This window comes from Pan paniscus, chromosome 13 (assembly GCF_029289425.2).
Source record: "Pan paniscus chromosome 13, NHGRI_mPanPan1-v2.0_pri, whole genome shotgun sequence".
In the NCBI taxonomy this organism is placed as follows: Eukaryota; Metazoa; Chordata; class Mammalia; order Primates; family Hominidae; genus Pan; species Pan paniscus.
Window position 1 is genome coordinate 121061102 of NC_073262.2, and position 18287 is coordinate 121079388.

At 49.8% G+C, this 18287-nt stretch overlaps 1 protein-coding gene across 2 annotated transcripts in view; it reads left to right on the top strand.

Moving 5' to 3' along the window:
• VIL1 (villin 1) overlaps positions 1-18287 on the top strand; it is a 32047-nt gene that overhangs the window by 12733 nt on the left and 1027 nt on the right. Inside the window, exons 10-19 of one of the 2 annotated variants that reach the window (XM_003818613.5) lie at positions 266-419; positions 1400-1500; positions 1585-1722; positions 2331-2489; positions 4078-4257; positions 4841-4986; positions 6034-6178; positions 6676-6864; positions 8185-8253; positions 10256-10396. In XM_003818613.5, coding sequence (XP_003818661.1) covers positions 266-419; positions 1400-1500; positions 1585-1722; positions 2331-2489; positions 4078-4257; positions 4841-4986; positions 6034-6178; positions 6676-6864; positions 8185-8253; positions 10256-10396 — 1422 coding nt within the window. Of the gene's footprint in view, positions 1-265; positions 420-1399; positions 1501-1584; positions 1723-2330; positions 2490-4077; positions 4258-4840; positions 4987-6033; positions 6179-6675; positions 6865-8184; positions 10046-10255; positions 10397-18287 lie in introns of those variants that run through there. The other variant, XM_055109116.2, reaches the window with a different exon arrangement.

An 18287-nucleotide genomic window follows, 5' to 3' on the forward strand; every position in this document is an offset into this window, starting at 1 on the left:
TGTGTTTGGGTATTAGATTTGAGGTTGAGGTCAGAGTGAGTCTTGAGGCCAGTGTTAGGTTTCAGGCGGTATCAGATTTGACCTTGAGGCTGGGGTCAGAGTAGGGTTAGGTTGGGGATTAGCACTGGGGTTGGGTTTGGGTTCAGTTTTGGTGCCGGGGTAGATCTGATGGTGGATCTGGTTAGGTTAGAGCTAGGTTTTGGCTTGCATTGGGAGTGGGGACTAGGGGAGGTGCATAGCTTCCAGCCACCCCTTTCTCTTCCAGAACTTCATCAAAGCCAAGCAGTACCCACCAAGCACACAGGTGGAGGTGCAGAATGATGGGGCTGAGTCAGCCGTCTTTCAGCAGCTCTTCCAGAAGTGGACAGCGTCCAACCGGACCTCAGGCCTAGGCAAAACCCACACTGTGGGCTCCGTGGGTGAGGGCCAGGCGGGGGCAGTGAGGGAGCCAGGATCCAGGAGCTGGGCCAGGAGAGCCACTTGGTCCACCACCCACCCTCCTTCCCTGACGTGCATCTTCCACGAAGACTTTTACGCAGGCTCTGGGCTTCTCCTAGCAGATGGGGACGTGGACAAACTCTAGTTGTCACAAAAAGGGAGCTGAGAGGGCTGGGCATGGTGGCACATGCCTGTAATCCCAGCACTTTGGGAGGCTGAGGCGGGTGGATCACCTGAGGTCAGGAGTTTGAGATTAGCCTAACATGGTGAAACCCCGTCTCTACTGAAAAAAAGAACTAATAAATTAGCCAAGCATGGTGGTGCATGTCTGTAACCCCAGCTACTCAGAAGGCTGAGGCTGGAAAATTGCTTGAATTCAGGAGGCAGAGGCTGCAGTGAGCCAAGATCATGCCATTGCACTCCAGCCTGGGCAACAAGAGCGAAACTCCATCTCAAAAAAAAAAAAAAAAAAAAAAAAAGGGAGCTGTCAGTGATGTGATATTTCATTTGGGATGGGGTTGGGCCTCCCTGAAAACCGAACAGCTTCAGTCTCTTACCAGCCAGTATTTGCTGAGGGCAAGCTCGGTGCCCAGCACCTAGGAGAGGAGAAGTAATAGTGTACAGCCCCCATCATTGCAGAGCTCCCTATTGAGCTGGGAGACAAGGTCAAGGCTTGAAGTCTGAATGCTGCAGGGGTCAGGACGTAGATCAACAAAGCTAAAGCCTTGCTCTTATGCCTCTCCTGGCTCCCTGGGAGCAGGAGTTTTAGAGGGAGGGAGATGTGGTTCTCTATTGTAGCTCTGCCACATTCTGTGCAACCAGGTAAGCTACTGAATCTCTCTTGCTTCGGTTTCCTCATCTGAAAATGAGTCTAAGAATTGTAGCTACCATTCAGGGCTGTTGTGAGGACCTGGGAGACCTCAGCTGGTGACAATTGGTTTCATGATTTCCCCCACTTTAGCCAAAGTGGAACAGGTGAAGTTCGATGCCACATCCATGCATGTCAAGCCTCAGGTGGCTGCCCAGCAGAAGATGGTAGATGATGGGAGTGGGGAAGTGCAGGTATGTGAGGGCAGAGAGGCCCGTGCTGGGTGGAGCAGGGATGGACCTGTCCTGGACCTCACCCTGGCCTGATACTGGCCCTAGGTGTGGCGCATTGAGAACCTAGAGCTGGTACCTGTGGATTCCAAGTGGCTAGGCCACTTCTATGGGGGCGACTGCTACCTGCTGCTCTACACCTACCTCATCGGCGAGAAGCAGCACTACCTGCTCTACGTTTGGCAGGTCAGGTCCCGCCACGTCCCACCCAGAGCACAGCCGGCTTAGCTCCGCCTTGTACATACTCCTGCTAAGTGGCCCTCACCCTTGGGTTGAATACCTCTGGGGATGGGTGCTCACCCCTTCAAGAAGGACTGCTTTGGCTATGAGGTCCCGCTAGTACCCCCATTCACAGCCCTTTTCCTTTTGGTTCTCTGAGTCTCCCTTCCAACTTTCATTGCCTTCTGCACATTCTTGTCACCTGCTCTGCCCATGGGTTTTTGTGTCTAGATGCGAGGGAGCAGGGAGTGTGTCTAGGACTGAGTGGTGTGGTGCCTGTGATGTCTCCCTGAAGAAGGAGCAGAAAGGAAAGGAGGAGGTTTGGGGTTAAGGCTGGGGTTGCAGGTAGGTCAGGGCTGGGCTGGGTCTGGGAAAGAATTAGGTTTGAGGTTGAGATCAGAACTGAGGTATGGTTCAGATTGGGGTTTTGGCTGTTTCACAGTGGAGTTTGGTGGGGAAGACAATTGGGTTTAGGACCAGTTCAGACTTGAGGATGGAGTTGTTGCTGAGGCTGAGGATGGGGTCAGAATTGGGGGCTGACCCAATCCCACTCACTCCCTCCTGCTCATCCCCAGGGCAGCCAGGCCAGCCAAGATGAAATTACAGCATCAGCTTATCAAGCCGTCATCCTGGACCAGAAGTACAATGGTGAACCAGTCCAGATCCGGGTCCCAATGGGCAAGGAGCCACCTCATCTTATGTCCATCTTCAAGGGACGCATGGTGGTCTACCAGGTGTGGCTGCTGAACTGAGGTGTCTGGCAGTAACCACTGTGGCAAGACAGGCATCCAGGAGATGGAGAAGGGGACGGGTGGTGGGAGCAGGGCTTGAGGTGAAGCCCATTCTTCATAGGAGACTACCCTGGAGGTTCTATCACCTATGTGGAACTGGTAATAGAAACAACCCATTTGGTTACTTTAGAAATACGTGTAATTGGGCTGGGCATGGTGGCTTATGCCTGCAATCTCAGCACTTTGGGGGGCTGAGGCGGGTGGATCACCTGAAGTCAGGAGTTCAAGACCAGCTTGGCCAACATGGTGAAACCCCATCTCTACAAAAATACAAAAATTAGCCGGGCATGATGGTGGGTGCCTGTAATCTCAGCTACTCAGGAGGCTGAGGCAGAAGAATCTCTTCAACCTGGGAGGCGGAGGTTGCAGTGAGCCAAGATTGTGCCATTGCTCTCCAGCCTGGGCAACAGAGGGAGACTCCATCTTAAAAAAAAAAAAAAAAAAAAAAATGCCGGTTGCGGTGGCTCACACCTGTAATCCCAGCACTTTGGGAGGCTGAGGTGGGTGGATCACCTGAGGTCAGTAGTTCAAAATGAGGGCATGCAATGCAGGGGGCACAGCAAGGACAAGGGCCTGGGGGAGAGGCTCCCTGGGGAACATCAGAAGCCTGGTGGAACTGGCCAGGCGTGGTGGTTCACGCCTGTAATCCCAGCACTTTGGGAGGCAGAGGCGGGTGGATCACCTGAGGTCAGGAGTTCGAGAGCAGCCTGGCCAACATGGCGAAACCCTGTCTCTACTAAAAATACAAAAATTAGCCGAACGTGGTAGTGCACGCCTGTAATCCCAGCTACTGGGGAGGCTGGGGCAGGAGAATGGTTTGAACCTGGGAGACGGTGAGTCAGGATCACACCATTGCACTCCAGCCTGGGCAACAGAGCGAGACTCTGTCTCAAGGAAAAAAAAAAAAAAAAGGCTAGGCGCTGTGGCTCACACCTGTAATCCCAGCACTTTGGGAGGCCAAGGTGGGCGGATCTCCTGAGGTTGGGAGTTCGAGACCAGCCTGACCAACATGAAGAAACCCCGTCTCTACTAAAAATACAAAAATTAGCCGGGCATGGCAGTGGGTGCCTACAATCCCAGCTACCCAGGAGGCTGAGGCAGGAGAATTGCTTGAACCCAGGAGGCAGAGGGTGCAGTGAGCTGAGATAGTGCCATTGCACTCCAGCCTGGGGAACAAGAGCAAAACTCCATCTCAAAAAAAAAAAAAAAAAAAAAAAAGAAGCCTGGCAGAGCTAGCTGGAGGGTTTGATGGCAGCAGTGTCTGCAAAGGCAGTTTGCATCTTTGTCATGTGGGGCCTTCAAAGGCAAAGCTGAGGAGCTGGGCTTTAGGCTATAAGCAATGGGGAGTCACTGGACATTTTTGAAAAGAGAAACGCTGTGATGCAAACAATGTTTTAGAAAGACCTGGTGACGGAGCATCAGAGGAGCTGCAGGGGCAAGCCTCCCCGCCCTACCCTATCCCCCTCTGTTCCCCATCATCTTCTTTACTAAGTGACTCCTGACTCTCCCTGTCTTCTGCCCTCACCTGCAGGGAGGCACCTCCCGAACTAACAACTTGGAGCCCGGGCCCTCCACACGGCTGTTCCAGGTCCAGGGAACTGGCGCCAACAACACCAAGGCCTTTGAGGTCCCAGCGCGGGCCAATTTCCTCAATTCCAATGATGTCTTTGTCCTCAAGACCCAGTCTTGCTGCTATCTATGGTGTGGGAAGGTATGTTCAGGGTCTAGAGGCCTCCCCATCCGCAAGTGGGTCCTGGGAGTCCCCCAGTTTCGCAGCAGCCCTAGGTCAGGGCAGGAACCCCTGGCCAACTAAGTTGTGCCTGCTCAGTTCTCAGCCGCCTCTGGAGCCCAGGCTCTCCCTCCTCAGTAGCTCTGGGTCTATCCTTCTGCCTCATCAATGACCATCCTCAGATTCTCTGCCTCTCTGTTGGAGGCAGTCTCTCTTGTTCTGTTTCTCTGGCCACCTCCATCTGTCCCTGTGTTGGTCTGTCTTTATGTCTTGGGCTCTCTCTCACTACCCTGAGCCAGTCACTGCCTCTCCTTTGATCTCTGTAAGAAGAATGCATAGCCTCTTGGAGTCCCTCTCGAACCTTGAAAAGACTCTCTAGTTTCTTCTGCTATTCTTTGGAGTGTCAAGGACAGAAGAAAGCATGGAATTGTCCCTGTGTGGCCTGTATACACAAGGTCCTGACCCAGGAGAGCCCTCTTAGACCCCGGAACTCTGGGCAGTGAATGTGGTAGGAGGGTGGAGGTAGGGGTGGCACTAGAAATTAGCTGACCCTTTTTTTTCCTAGGGCTGTAGCGGGGACGAGCGGGAGATGGCCAAGATGGTTGCTGACACCATCTCCCGGACGGAGAAGCAAGTGGTGGTGGAAGGGCAGGAGCCAGCCAACTTCTGGATGGCCCTGGGTGGGAAGGCCCCCTATGCCAACACCAAGAGGTAACTCTCAGGTCCCTCCTCCTCCAGGTTACCAAGGTGGGGGAGCCGCCCAGCATCTCCATCCCTACACCCAGAGCCTACAGCAGGCATGGACTGAGGACTCTGTGTGTCAGGCACTGTGCCAGGCCCCCAGGGCTACAAGACGAATAAAGGACAGGCCATACCCTTGGAGCCTCTTGGCACAGGGGCTGTGTCTGTGCTGCTCACTACAGTATGCCCAGGACCTGGTGGGGTGTTTCCTTGGCAAAGGGAATTCCTGACCATAGGAGGCAGCTCAAAGCAAGGGGCAGGGCTAGAGGTTTGCCTTTCAGTAACAAGATGCCAGAGGCCAGCCTGCTTTTAGGTCCTGACACAGGCCTGGGATGCTAAGGAGCACCAGCCACAAGCCCTCTTTCAAATGGTTTTGTTTTGTTTTTGTGACAGAGTCTCGCTCTGTCAACTAGGCTGGAATGCAGTGGTGCAATCTCAGCTCACTGCAGCCTCTGCCTCCGCCTCCCAGGTTCCAGCAATTCTCCTGCTGCAGCCTCCTGCGTAGCTGAGATTACAGGCGCCCACCACCATGCCCGGCTAATTTTTGTATTTTTAGTAAAGACAGGGTTTCACCATGTTGGCCAGGCTGGTCTTGAACTCCTGACCTCAGGTGATCCACCTGCCTCAGCCTCCCAAAATGCTAGGATTACAGGTGTGCGCCACGGTGCCTGGCTCAAATGGTTTTTCTAGAGAATATCCATGATCTACTAGTCCCTAGTTCAAAAGCAAAAGGGCATGTACTGTAGTAGCAGTAGGAGGGATGGAAGGAAGATATCAGGAAGAACTTCCTAACGAGGCTCTGCAAAAGACACTGGAATGCATGTCCAGAAAGCAGTGACAGTTTCTTCCTCAGAGCACTCTTGGAATGAGAGGGGACCCTTTTATCAATCAGAAGATAGAGCATTTTGCTGGAGATGACCTTTCTATGCCAGAGTCCCTTTCTCAGAGTTCTGTGTCCTCAATTCTCCTTTTGCCACACCTTCCTTCTGCCAGTACAATCTTCTCTCCATCCTGCAGACTACAGGAAGAAAACCTGGTCATCACCCCCCGGCTCTTTGAATGTTCCAACAAGACTGGGCGCTTCCTGGCCACAGAGATCCCTGACTTCAATCAGGATGACTTGGAAGAGGATGATGTGTTCCTACTAGATGTCTGGGACCAGGTAGGACCAAGGGCCTGGGGACCCCTCTTCCCAGCCACTTCAATCCCCAGGGCCAAGAAAGAGTGGCTTTAAGGTTAGGTAAGTGTCAGCATTTTCTTGGCCCTCACATAATTTCTCCCTGGAAATGGTATGAACACCAGAAGTGTAAGAAAGAAGGAAGGTTGGGAGGAACATGCTCAGAGGGGCTGCAGGGAAGAACGTATTCTCTCCCAAAGTCCTATTTATTTCACATGGCAGCAGGAGTGTTTTTGAGAATCCTGGGCTTTGGACAGTCTGGGAGACACACATTTGCAGAATATCCAAGTACAAGGCATCTGTCCAACCTGCTAATTTCCCAGATACAAATTCAAGGCCAGATGGTGCCTGCCCTAGGTCATTTGGCTGGTAGTGGTAGAGTCAGGGTCAAGGTCAGGGCTTCACTGTTGGACAACTGAGGCAGAGCCCTGTGGGCCAGGGAGGACAAGAAGGATGGACTGATCTCCTGGGTTTCTCAATAGGTCTTCTTCTGGATTGGGAAACATGCCAACGAGGAGGAGAAGAAGGCCGCAGCAACCACTGCACAGGAATACCTCAAGACCCATCCCAGCGGGCGTGACCCCGAGACCCCCATCATTGTGGTGAAGCAGGGACACGAGCCCCCCACCTTCACAGGCTGGTTCCTGGCTTGGGATCCCTTCAAGTGGAGTGTGAGTGGCCTCATCCCAGCATGTCCTTCTCTAGCCCTGCCTGGAGATCAGTGCTGATTCCTGCAGGCCATTCTGTCTCTTTGGGATATATGACCTGCTGATTTAGAAAGGGGCTAGAGGAAGCTTAGAACAGAAAGTAAGGCTGCACTAAGGCCATTAGGCCTCTGGTGAGAGGGAAGAAGTCTATCAAAAACCAAGGCTAATTATAGTGCCTTGTTTGTGCACTACATTTAGAGCAAAGCTGCTGGATAGTATAGGTAAGAAATGTACTGATTACTTAAATTAAAATTAAACACAGTTCAAAATTCAGTTTGTCACTAGCCACATGTGGCAGCTGGCTACTGTGTTGGGCAGCAGAGGTGAGAATGTTCTCATCATTGCAGCAACATGGTGGATCCTCCATGCCAGCTGAAACATGTTGGTTCTAAAGAACTGACAAATGTCTTCCTGGTGCTAAATTCCAAGCAAAATGGGTCATGTGTGTGGTCCTTACCTGAGGGATGGTGTGCCAAGCTCCCACGGGGTGTTTCCTAAACTGGCCCCACCCACAATGGAACTCCAGCAAAGGTTTTCTGTAGGCAGAAGGCCAAGGTACAGTGAAGCCTGGCCTGGTGGCTCTGGGTGCTCTAAATTGTCACAACAGATGGCTTTAGGGAAGCAGAAAGCTTAATTTCCTTAAATTTGTTGGTTTGTTTTTTTAAATTCTGCAGTTACATGGGCTTTTAGTTTTTACTCAAGGCAGCATATCGAGATGCCAGGTTTTCTCAATCCACTTTAGTTATCACCTTTCCCTCACCTCAAGTGTGTGCTGGCTTCTCTCTCAGCCTCATTCACTCATTCATTCATTCATTCAGCATAAGTGTGCTCTAGGATATGGAGATGGGACTCCTCAGAGCCATGGTCCCTTCATTCCTCTGTGGCAGGGCTCCCTTCTATTATCTGGGGGGACCCCCACCCATCCCCAGGAGCCCTGCATTTCCCAGAGCCTACATAGCCTAGGCAGGGTTCTCCATACTGCCTGCGGGTTCTTGCCCTGGCCCCTGCAGGTGGCAAAAGATCCTGCCCATCCCCATGTCAGGCTGAGCTGGGACAAATATAGCCTGCGCTCCCCTTTTCTGATCTGGCAGCCCCTCTGGTCCCAACCTCACCATCTAATCTCCTTTTTCAGGGACCCTCCTCCAGCCTCAGCCTGCGTATCCTCTTTCCTTTCTTACCACTAGGCCCCAGACCAGCCTTCTTTTCATTCCTGAGGGAAAATGGCTTCTCATCCATCTCCTCTGCTGAGATCCAGGTCTAATCTGTTATTTACTTTATGTGCAGAACACCAAATCCTATGAGGACCTGAAGGCGGAGCTTGGCAACTCTAGGGACTGGAGCCAGATCACTGCTGTGAGTCCGGGGCGGGGTGGCTGGGCCCTGCAGTGGCCAGCTGGTGGTCAGACCTGTGGGAGCCAAGAACACTGCAGAGAAGACACCAGAGTCCTGTGCTTTCCCTCCTATTTCTCCCCCACTTCTCATTCTTCTTGCTGTTTAACTTCAGTGCCTCTAGTGGTTTTGTTTCCTCAATTTCCTAGTGAAATGGTTCTCAATTTTTTTAATTTTTTTTTTTTTTTTGGAGACACAGTTTCACTCTGCCTCCCAGGCTGGAGTGCAGTGGCAGGATCTCAGCTCACTGCAACCTCCACCTCCTGGGTTCAAGTGATTCTCATGCCTCAACCTCCCAAGTAGCTGGGATTACAGGTGTGTGCCACCACGCCTGGCTAACTTTTGTATTTTTAGTAGAGACGAGGTTTCACCATGTTGGCCAGGCTGGTCTCAAACTCCTGACCTCAAGTGATCCACCAGCCTCGGCCTCCCAAAGTGCTAGGATTGCAGGCATGAGCCACCACACCTGGCCTGGTTCTCAAATTTTATCATGCATAGAAGTCTGGGAGATGGGGGCAGGGAGTGTGGGGGAAGCATATTAAAATGCAGATTCCAAGGCCCCATTCCCAAATATTCTGGTTTATAGACTTAGAATTGGCACCTAGGAATCTGCATCTTTTAAATCTTATTTTAAAAAGGTAATTTCATGTAGTTAGTCCATGGACTACACTTTGAGAAATAATGCTGTCTCTACACTCCATCACCTTTGGGATCCCTTCTCTAGGTAGAATAACTACAACTCCTTTGGTCTTTCAGTGAGTTAACAGAAATGTATTTAGGCTGGGCACAGTGGCTCACGCCTGTAATCTCAGCACTTTGGGAGGCCGAGGTGGGTGGATTGCTTGAGCCCAGGAGTTTGAGACTAGTCTTGGTAACATGGGGAAACCCCATCTTTACAAAAAATAAAAAACAGCCAGGTGTGGTGGTGCGTGCCTGTGGTCCCAGCTACTCAGGAGGCTGAAGTGGGAGGTTGGTTTGAACCCAGGAGGCAGAGGTTGCAGTTAGCTGAAATTGTGCCACTGCACTCCAGCCTGGGCAACAGAACCAGACCCTGTCTCAAAAAAAAAAAACAAAAAAAACAAAAACCCAAAAAAAGAAAAGAAAAAAAATGTATTTAGCCTTTAGGCCTGGGACACGGGAATATGAAATCAAAACCTTTGCTTTGAGAAGTTCACAGGCTTATAGAGAGAACAAGACAGAGCTAACTCTGAGGAATGTGTCCAGAATTCAAGAGCAAGTTCACAAGCACACTGGGGTATAATCAACAGATGGTCAAAACCTGCAGCACTCATGAAACCCTTCTTGGTGGACTGACAGTACAGACTGGCATGTATAGATAGGTCAAGGTTAAGTGAATTTATAGATGACAATTTCACAACAGATAAGAGAGACAGGGTCATAAATATCCAGGCTAGATCTCAAACTCTGGGGAAAGCCATGGGAAAGTTAATGAATTGTTAAAGAAAAGAGTCATTTTCCACCAATGGACTTCGGTCAGAACAGACCACTAAGCTCTATGTTGTTGTTGTTGTTTTGAGGAGTCTCTCTCTGTTGCCCAGGCTGAAGTGCAGTGGCGCAATCTCAGCTCACTGCAACCTCCACCTCCCAGGTTCAAACGATTCTCCTACCTCAGCCTCCTGAGTAGATGGGATTACAGGCACCTGCCACCACACCTGGCTAAGTTTTGTATGTTTAGTAGAGATGCGGTTTCACCATGTTAGACAGGCTGGTCTTGAACTCCTGACCTCAAGTGATCCACCCACCTCAGCCTCCCAAAGTGCTGGGATTACAGGCGTGAGCCACTGCACCCAGCCTATGTTGTTCTTATGAGTGTGTGTGTGGCAGGGTGGGGTGGGACATGGGAGGCTTCTTGAAGGTGCTGCCCTAGAGACTTCAGAGAGAAAGGCAGCCTGGGAGGTAGCTGTGCACCAGCTAAAGTAACCAGTGGTTTCCTTTTCTTTCCTAGGAGGTCACAAGCCCCAAAGTGGACGTGTTCAATGCTAACAGCAACCTCAGTTCTGGGCCTCTGCCCATCTTCCCCCTGGAGCAGCTAGTGAACAAGCCTGTAGAGGAGCTCCCTGAGGGTGTGGACCCCAGCAGGAAGGAGGTAGGTCAGATTCTCAAAGGAAGACAAAGAAGTCCATTTGTTGGACCACCATAGTTGACTCCCAGATTTGGCCCTGCAGGTGACTAGGTGCTGGGGATGAACAAGACAGATGGGATCCTGCCTTCATGCCACCTTATATCCCAGGAGGAGAGAGATCAGAGAAGCCTGGCTACACTATTATTTAATTTCAGGGTTAAGTGCCAGAAAGGTGAAGTACAGGAGCTGTGAAGAGTATTACAAACAGGGCCGGGTGCAGTGGCTCATGCCTGTAATCCCAGCACTTTGGGAGGCCGAGGTGGGTGGATCACCTGAGGTCAGGAGTTTGAGACCAGCCTGACCAATATGGGGAAACCCCATCTCTACTAAAACTACAAAAATTAGCCAGGTGTGGTGGTGTATGCCTGTAATCCCAGCTACTCGGGAGGCTGAGCCATGAGAATTGCTTGAACCCGGGAGGTGGAGGTTGCAGTGAGTCGAGATCATGCCACTGCACTCCACCCTGGGTGACAGAGTGAGACTGTCTCAAAAAAAGAAAAACAAAAAAAGGTATTACAAAGAGGATCCTGATTTAGAGATTTCTTTCTGAAAGACAAATAGGAATTATTGAGGCAAAGTAAGTTAGTTCTGGAGAAGGGACAGCTAACATGAAGCCCAAAGGCAAGGAATAAAAATGGGGGCAAAACTGCAAGAGGGCCAGAGTGGCTGTGGTGGTGTGCAGAGCCAGGGAGGGAGGCAGGGCTGAACTGGCAGTGCCTTCTACCCCAAGTTAAGGATCGTATCATGTATCCTGGTGGTGAAGGGGAGTATCATTATAGTTGAAGTAGCAGAGTGACAGACTTACATTGGCCTGGCACGGTGGCTCATGCCTGTAATCCCAGCACTTTGAGAGGCCGAGGAATGCGGATCACCTGAGGTCAGGTGTTCGAGACCAGCCTGGCCAACATGGTGAAACCCCATCTCTACTAAAATTACAAAAATAGCCGGGCATGGTGGCTTGTGCCTATAATCCCAGCTACTTGGGATGCTGAGGCAGGAGAATCACTTGAACCCAGGAGGTGGAGGTTGCAGTGAGCCGAGATTTCACCATTGCACTCCAGCCTGGGCAACAAGAGTGTAACTCCGTCTCAAAATGATAATAATAATAATAATTATAGCTTCTCATCGAACAATAGCCTGGAAGGTGGCAAGAGCAGCCATAGGAACACCAGTTAGGAGAGACAGCATAGCTGCTCTCAGGCTGACAGGTAGGTGGGAACCTAGAACAAGTCATGGTGGAGGAGGTGGAGAGAAACATTTAGGAGGTAAAATCAATGATATTTGGTAATTACTGGATAAAGAGTATGAGAGAAGAGAAAATAGCATCATTCTCCAAGATAGAAAACTGGATCAGGCTGAGCTTAGGGGAAGACAATCATGAGTTTAGTGGTAGCTATGTCCTTTGAGGTTTAGATACATGTTCAGTGGGCAAGCAATTCAGAGGAACACCAGGGCAGAGATATGAATTTAAGACTCATCAGCACATGGTCCATCTGGTAACTGGGGTTAGCACAGCAAGAAGAGCTTGTTCAAAACACTTTTTGTGTATGTGTGGGGAATGGAGTTTGGGGCTGGACACTTTTTAAAAAATTTTAGATAAGATCTCACTCTGTTGCCCAGGCTGGAGTGCTGTTGCAATCATGGCTTACTACAGCCTCAACTTTCTGGGCTCAAGTGATCCTCCCACCTCAGCCTCCCAAAGTGTTGGAATTACAGCGACTGCACCCAGCCTAAGAACACATTTCTGATATTCATTCCCACTTCATGAAGATCCAAAATAGGCTGCCAATCTAGCTTAGGGGTATTGAGAGGAGAGATAATATACTCTGTATAATAAGTCATAAAGTAGTCTTACAAATGAATCAAGGGATCTACAGAAGAGAGATATCTAGTTTCTCTCTCAGAACATCAAAGTCTGTTAAGGGTTTCGGCTCAATATTTATATAAGTGTTTTGTTCTCAGAGAATTTCAATTCTGCCTTTTACCTTAGAGAGCACATTCCTGTGTTCTCTCCTGGATTCTCCCACCTGTGAGGTTGCTGGGAGGCTAGCAGGCACATGGGTCCTCACTGTAACATTGGGATGATCCCTGTATGATGACAAGCTAAGCCCAGCCCTTGGTACATAGTACTGTACAAATGAAAGCTGTTATTATTGCCTGTTCTACACCTGAGAAAACTGAAGTCCAGAGAGATGAAGTGACTTGCCTAACATTACTAGTTAGTTGCAAAGCCAGAGCAAGAACCAGGCCTTCGGAGTCCCACTGTTACCATCATGCCATGCAGCATAAAGGAGGTATTTCTTTCTTTTTTTTTTTTTTTTTTGAGATGGAGTCTTGCTCTGTCGCCCAGGCTGGAGTGCAGTGGCGCGATCTCGGCTCACTGCAACCTCTGCCTCCCGGGTTCAAGCGATTCTCCTGCCTCAGCCTCCAAGTAGCTAGGATTACATCCGCACACCACCACGCCTGTCTAATTTTAGTATTTTTAGTAGAGACGGGGTTTCACCATGTTAGCCAGGCTGGTCTCAAACTCCTGACCTTAGGTGATCTGCCCACCTTGCCCTCCCAAAGTGCTATTACAAGCATGAGCCACCACGCCCGGCCAATAAAGGAGGTGTTTCTAAAGGAGGACAGCCAATGTTATTGAACCAGAGGATTGATGGAAGGCAGAAATGGATTGCTAATTTTAAATAGACAGACTCAAGACAGCCCCATTATGGTAGAAGCAGTCAAAGAAGGCTTAGATTCTTTTGTAAAAATCAGTTTTCTGTGGTTTTTTTTTTGAGACAGAGCCTCTTTCTGTTGCCCAGGCTGAAGTGCAGTGGCACAAGCTTGGCTCATTGCAACCTCCGCCTCCCGAGTTCAAGCAATTCTGCTGTCTCAGCCTCCTTAGTAGCTGGGACTACAGGCGCACACCATCACGCCTGGCTAATTTTTGTATTTTTAGTAGAGATAGGGTTTCACCATATTGGCCAGGCTGGTCTCCAACTCCTGACTTCAGGTGATCGACCTGCCTCTGCCTCCCGAAGTGCTGGGATTACAGGCATAAGACGCTGCGCCTAGCCTGTGGCTGATTTTTTTGTTTTGTTTTTTGAGATGGGGTTTCACTCTTGTTGCCCAGGATGGAGTGCAATGGTACAATCTCGGCTCACTGCAACCTCCACCTCCCTGGTTCAAGCAATTCTCCTGCCTCAACCTCCCAAGTAGCTGGGATTACAGGCGTGCGCCACCATACCCGGCTAATTTGTTTTTGTATTTTTAGTTGAGACAGGGTTTCACCAGATTGGTCAGGTTGGTCTCAAACTCCTGACCTCAGGTGATCCACCCGCCTCAGCCTCCCAAAGTGCTGGGATTATAGGCATGAGCCACCACACCTGGACTGAAGCTGATTTTTTTTCTTTTTTTTTTTTGAGATGGAGTCTTGCTCTGTCGCCCAAGCTGGAGTGCAGTGGCACGATCTCGGTTCACTGCAAGCTCTGCCTCCTGGGTTCACGCCATTCTCTTTCCTCAGCCTCCTGAGTAGCTGGGACTACAGGCGCCCGCCATCACGCCCGGCTAATTTTAGTATTTTTAGTAGAGACGGGGTTTCACTGTGTTAGCCAGGATGGTCTCGATCTCCTGACCTTGTGATCTGCCCGCCTTGGCCTCCCAAAGTGCTGGGATTACAGGCGTGAGCCACCGTGCCCGGCCGGCCTGTAGCTGATTTTTTAATCATGGAAGTAGTATACATTCTTGTGGGACAGCTGAGTTCAGTGTCATGTGGGAGTGTAGGAGAGGTTTTCAGATCTCTCTGTCTGCTCCAATCTTGCAAGGTGAGCCAGTGACAACAGTGGGGTGGTGGGTCTGGCTGCAGGCAGAGCACGATAGTAATCTAAGTATTTGTGCACTGATGAGTAAACAACAGGGAGGCGGATGTAGGCATGGATGAGGCTGGTAATCAGCTGGCAGGACTGCAGAGTTCAAGAACAGGACCAATGGAAAGATACAAGTCCACTAGGATGGGTAGTCCCTGCTATCTAGCCTGAGGGGTCAGAGTCCAGCAGTCTTGACAAAGCGGAAGAGCCAGCCTGGCTGGACCAGAGAGAGCAAAGACCTAGGACATAGCAGCCACAGCTGTGAGGAACCTGGGGGGAGGGTGCTACAAACAGATTTGGGGTATGGCAGCTCTTCCCCATCCACTGATCCCCAAATCATTTATATTTACTCTCTTCTTCCAAAACCAAGTACTCAGCCGAGTGCGGTGGCTCATGCCTGTAATCCCAGGCACTTTGGGAGGCCAAGGCGGGCAGATTGCTTGAGCCCAGGAGTTTGAGACCAGCCTGGGCAACAAAATGAGACCCTGTCTCTACAAAAAATACAAAAATTAGCCCGGTGTGGTGGCGTGCACCTGTAGTCCCAGCTACCCGGGAGGGTGAGGTGGGAGGACTGCTTGAGCCCAGGAGATTGGGGCTGCAGGTGATCTGTGATTGTGTCACCACACTCCAGCCTGGGTGACAGAGCAGGACCCTGTCTCAACCTCCCCGCCAAAACAAAAAGAACCCCCAAACCAAAACCAAACACTTCACTACCCTGCCTCAGGGAGTGGGGAAGGCTTCCAGGAACCTTAAGGAGAGAATGCCCAGGGTAGGAGGCAAATCTATTGACAAGTTAGAGACTGGAGCATCAGACCCCCCTGAGGTTGAAATCCATCTATAGGTGTTTACTAAGAAGCTGTTTAATTCAGGGCTCTCTGTGGGAGTCAATAAAATGTTCCCTAGGGCAACTCCACCTTAGCAGAGCAGCCTAAGTATTAAAGGAAACCCACAGGTCTCACCTCTACCCTGTCTACCTCTTGGTGCTTAGAGGAGCAGAGATGAAGGCAGGGAGATGCTGTTTTATAGCAACTTTAATTAGGGACTCTTAACTGAGTGTGCCTTGAGGGTATTTAGCTTGCCTTAAACAGTATCATTATCATCTTAGTGCTGGGAACAAAGGTCATTTCAGTGAATTCCTTCATCTTATGGCTGAAGACACCCAAGGCTTAGAAAGGTAGTGACTCCAGTTGTGATTTCTTAGCCAAGAGTAAAAAGGTAAAATTGTGCTATCTAATCTTCTGGATCATTCACAGGATGACAGAAGCTGGTACAAGTTGTTTATACAAATATTTTTTGACTCAAAAAGCTAGGCAAAATTTAGTTCTGAATTTGATCTTTGGCCTTCCTAGTGTCTTCTTTTGGAATCCTTCCCCCGACCTCAGTTGTACCTTCTGCCGCTACCCTCCCGCTCTAAGCAAAACCTGCTCCTACAAAATAATCTGACACAATCACAGAAGAATATAAAAAACTGATGAGGATTAACAAGTTGTCTTTTTTTTTCTTTTTTTGAGACAGAGTCTCACTCTGTTGCCCAAGCTGGAGTGCAGTGCCATCATCTTGGCTCACTGCAGCCTCCGCCTCCCAGGTTCAAGCTATTCTCCTGCCTCAGGCTCCCGAGTAGCTGAGAATACAGGTTCCCACCATCATGCCTGCTAATTTTTTGTATTTTTAGTAGAGATGGGGTTTCACCATGTTGGCCAGGCTGGTCTCGAACTCATGACCTCAGGTGATCCACCTGCCTTGGCCTCCCAAAGTGCTGGGATTACAGGCATGAGCCACTACGCCTGGCCAACAAGTTGCCTTTTAACTGGGAACCAAACCTGTAAGCCAAGAGTGATGAAGCTATCCATAATGGTAAAACTGTGGCCAACTGCAAGTGTTAATAGTTTACCTTGCAGGTCTGGGAGTTGAAAGCTGACAAGAGGGCTTTATAGTATACCTGAAACTCAAGGAATACTCAAGGAAGAAAGTCAGTATGGTGCAGTGGAACATATGTTGTAATCAAGTGACCTTGACTTTTTTTTTTTTTTTTTGAGACAGAGTCCCGCTCTGTTGCCCAGGCGGGAGTGCAGTGGCGCGATCTCGCTCACTGCAATCTCCGCCTCCCAAGTTGAAGCAATTCTCCTGCCTCAGCCTCCGGAGTAGCTGGGATTACAGGCGCCTGCCACCACACCAAGCTAATTTTTGTGTTTTTAGTGGAGACAGGGTTTCACCATGTTGGTCAGGCTGGTCTCGAACTCCTGACCTCAAGTGATCCACTCGCCTTGGCCTCCCAAAGTGTTGGGATTACAGGTGTGAGCCAACGCGCCCGGCCTGACTTTCTTAAACTTTAGCTGCATCATGTGAAAATGAGAACATTCAAATCCGCCTCAGTTCCTTTCTAAGTGCCACAGCAGTATATGGAAATTAGATTCCTGCTTTGCTCCATCCATTAGGGCTGGATTGGGCCCTACTTCCCTTGCAGGCAGTCTGTTAACTTGAGCCAAAGCAAAGTAGGGCCCAGGAGGGAGACTTCTGAGGGTGACAGGCTTTTGCTAGAAGAGTTGTATGTCCTGTGACAGCAATAAAATCTTTTTTTTGAGACAGGGTCTTTCTTGTTCTCTCACTCAGGCTGGAGTACAATGGCACTATCTTGGCTTACTGCAACCTCTGCCACCTGGGCTCAAGTGATCCTGCCACCTCAGCCTCCTCAGTAACTGGGACTATAGGCGTGCACCACCATGCCTGGCTAACTTTTGTATTTTTTTGGTAGAGACGGGGTTTCACCATGTTGCCCAGGCTGGTCTTGAACTCCTGAACTCAAGCAATCTGCCTGACTTGGCCTCCCAAAATACTGGAATTACAGACGTGAGCCACCACACCTGGCCCTAATAAAATCTCATTTACCCAGACTTGAGCAGATACCCTTATAGGGCTCATCTGCTTACTTTGTGGGCAGCTTGGATTCACTGTTTAAGTGGAGGTAAATGAACAACATACTTTGTTTTGTTTTTTTTTTTTTGAGATGGAAAACTGTTGCCCAGGTTGGAGTACAGTGGCACAATCTCAGCTCACTGCAACCTTTGCCTCCTGGGTTCAAGCAATTCTCCTGCCTCAGCCTCCAGAGTAGCTGGGATTACAGGCGTGTGCCACCATACCTGCCTAATTTGTTTTCAGTATACTTTCATGTGTAATATTATTTTCATTTTCATAAAAGCAAGTGAAAATTTGCCTTTAAGAAATGTTTCTGGCTGGGGGTGGTGGCTCATGCTTATAATCCCAGCACTTTGGGAGGCCAAGACGGGTGGACTGTTTGAGCTCAGGGGTTCCAGACCTGCCTGGGAAACATGGTGAAACTTGATCTCTACAAAAAATACAAAAATTAGCCAGGTGTGGTGGTGCATGCCTGTGGTCCCAGCTACTCGGGAGGCTGAGGTGGGAGGATTGCTTGAGTCTAGGAGGTTGAGGCTGGAGTGAGCTGAGATTGTGCCACTGCACTCCAGCCTGTGTGACAGAGCAAGACCGTTTCAAAAAACAAAACAACAAAAAACAATGGCCAGGCATGGTGGCTCATGCCTGTAATCCCAGCATTTTGGGAGGTCAAGGCGGGCAGATCACTTGAGGCCAGGAGTTCGAGACCAGCCTGGCCAACAAGGCAAAACCTCATCTCTACTAAAAATACAAAAATTAGCTGGGCATGGTGCCAGGTGCCTGTAGTCCTAGCTACTCAGGAGGCTGAGGCAGAGTTATTTGAATCTGGGAGGTGGAGGTTGCAGTGAGCCGAGATCGTGCGCCACTGCTCTCCAGCCTGGGGAACACGGTAAGACACTGTCTTAAAAAAAAAAGAAAAGAAAAGTTCCCCATTTAATAGAGAGGAAACTAAGGCTTGGAAAGAGGAGTCCTAATTCTTATTTGGGCTAATGTGAACTTGACCCTTGTACAAAGAAAATCTCAATCTACCACACTACTATCTTTTTCATTGTTAAAAATTCAGGGATCAGGCCAGGTGTGCTGGCTCACACCTG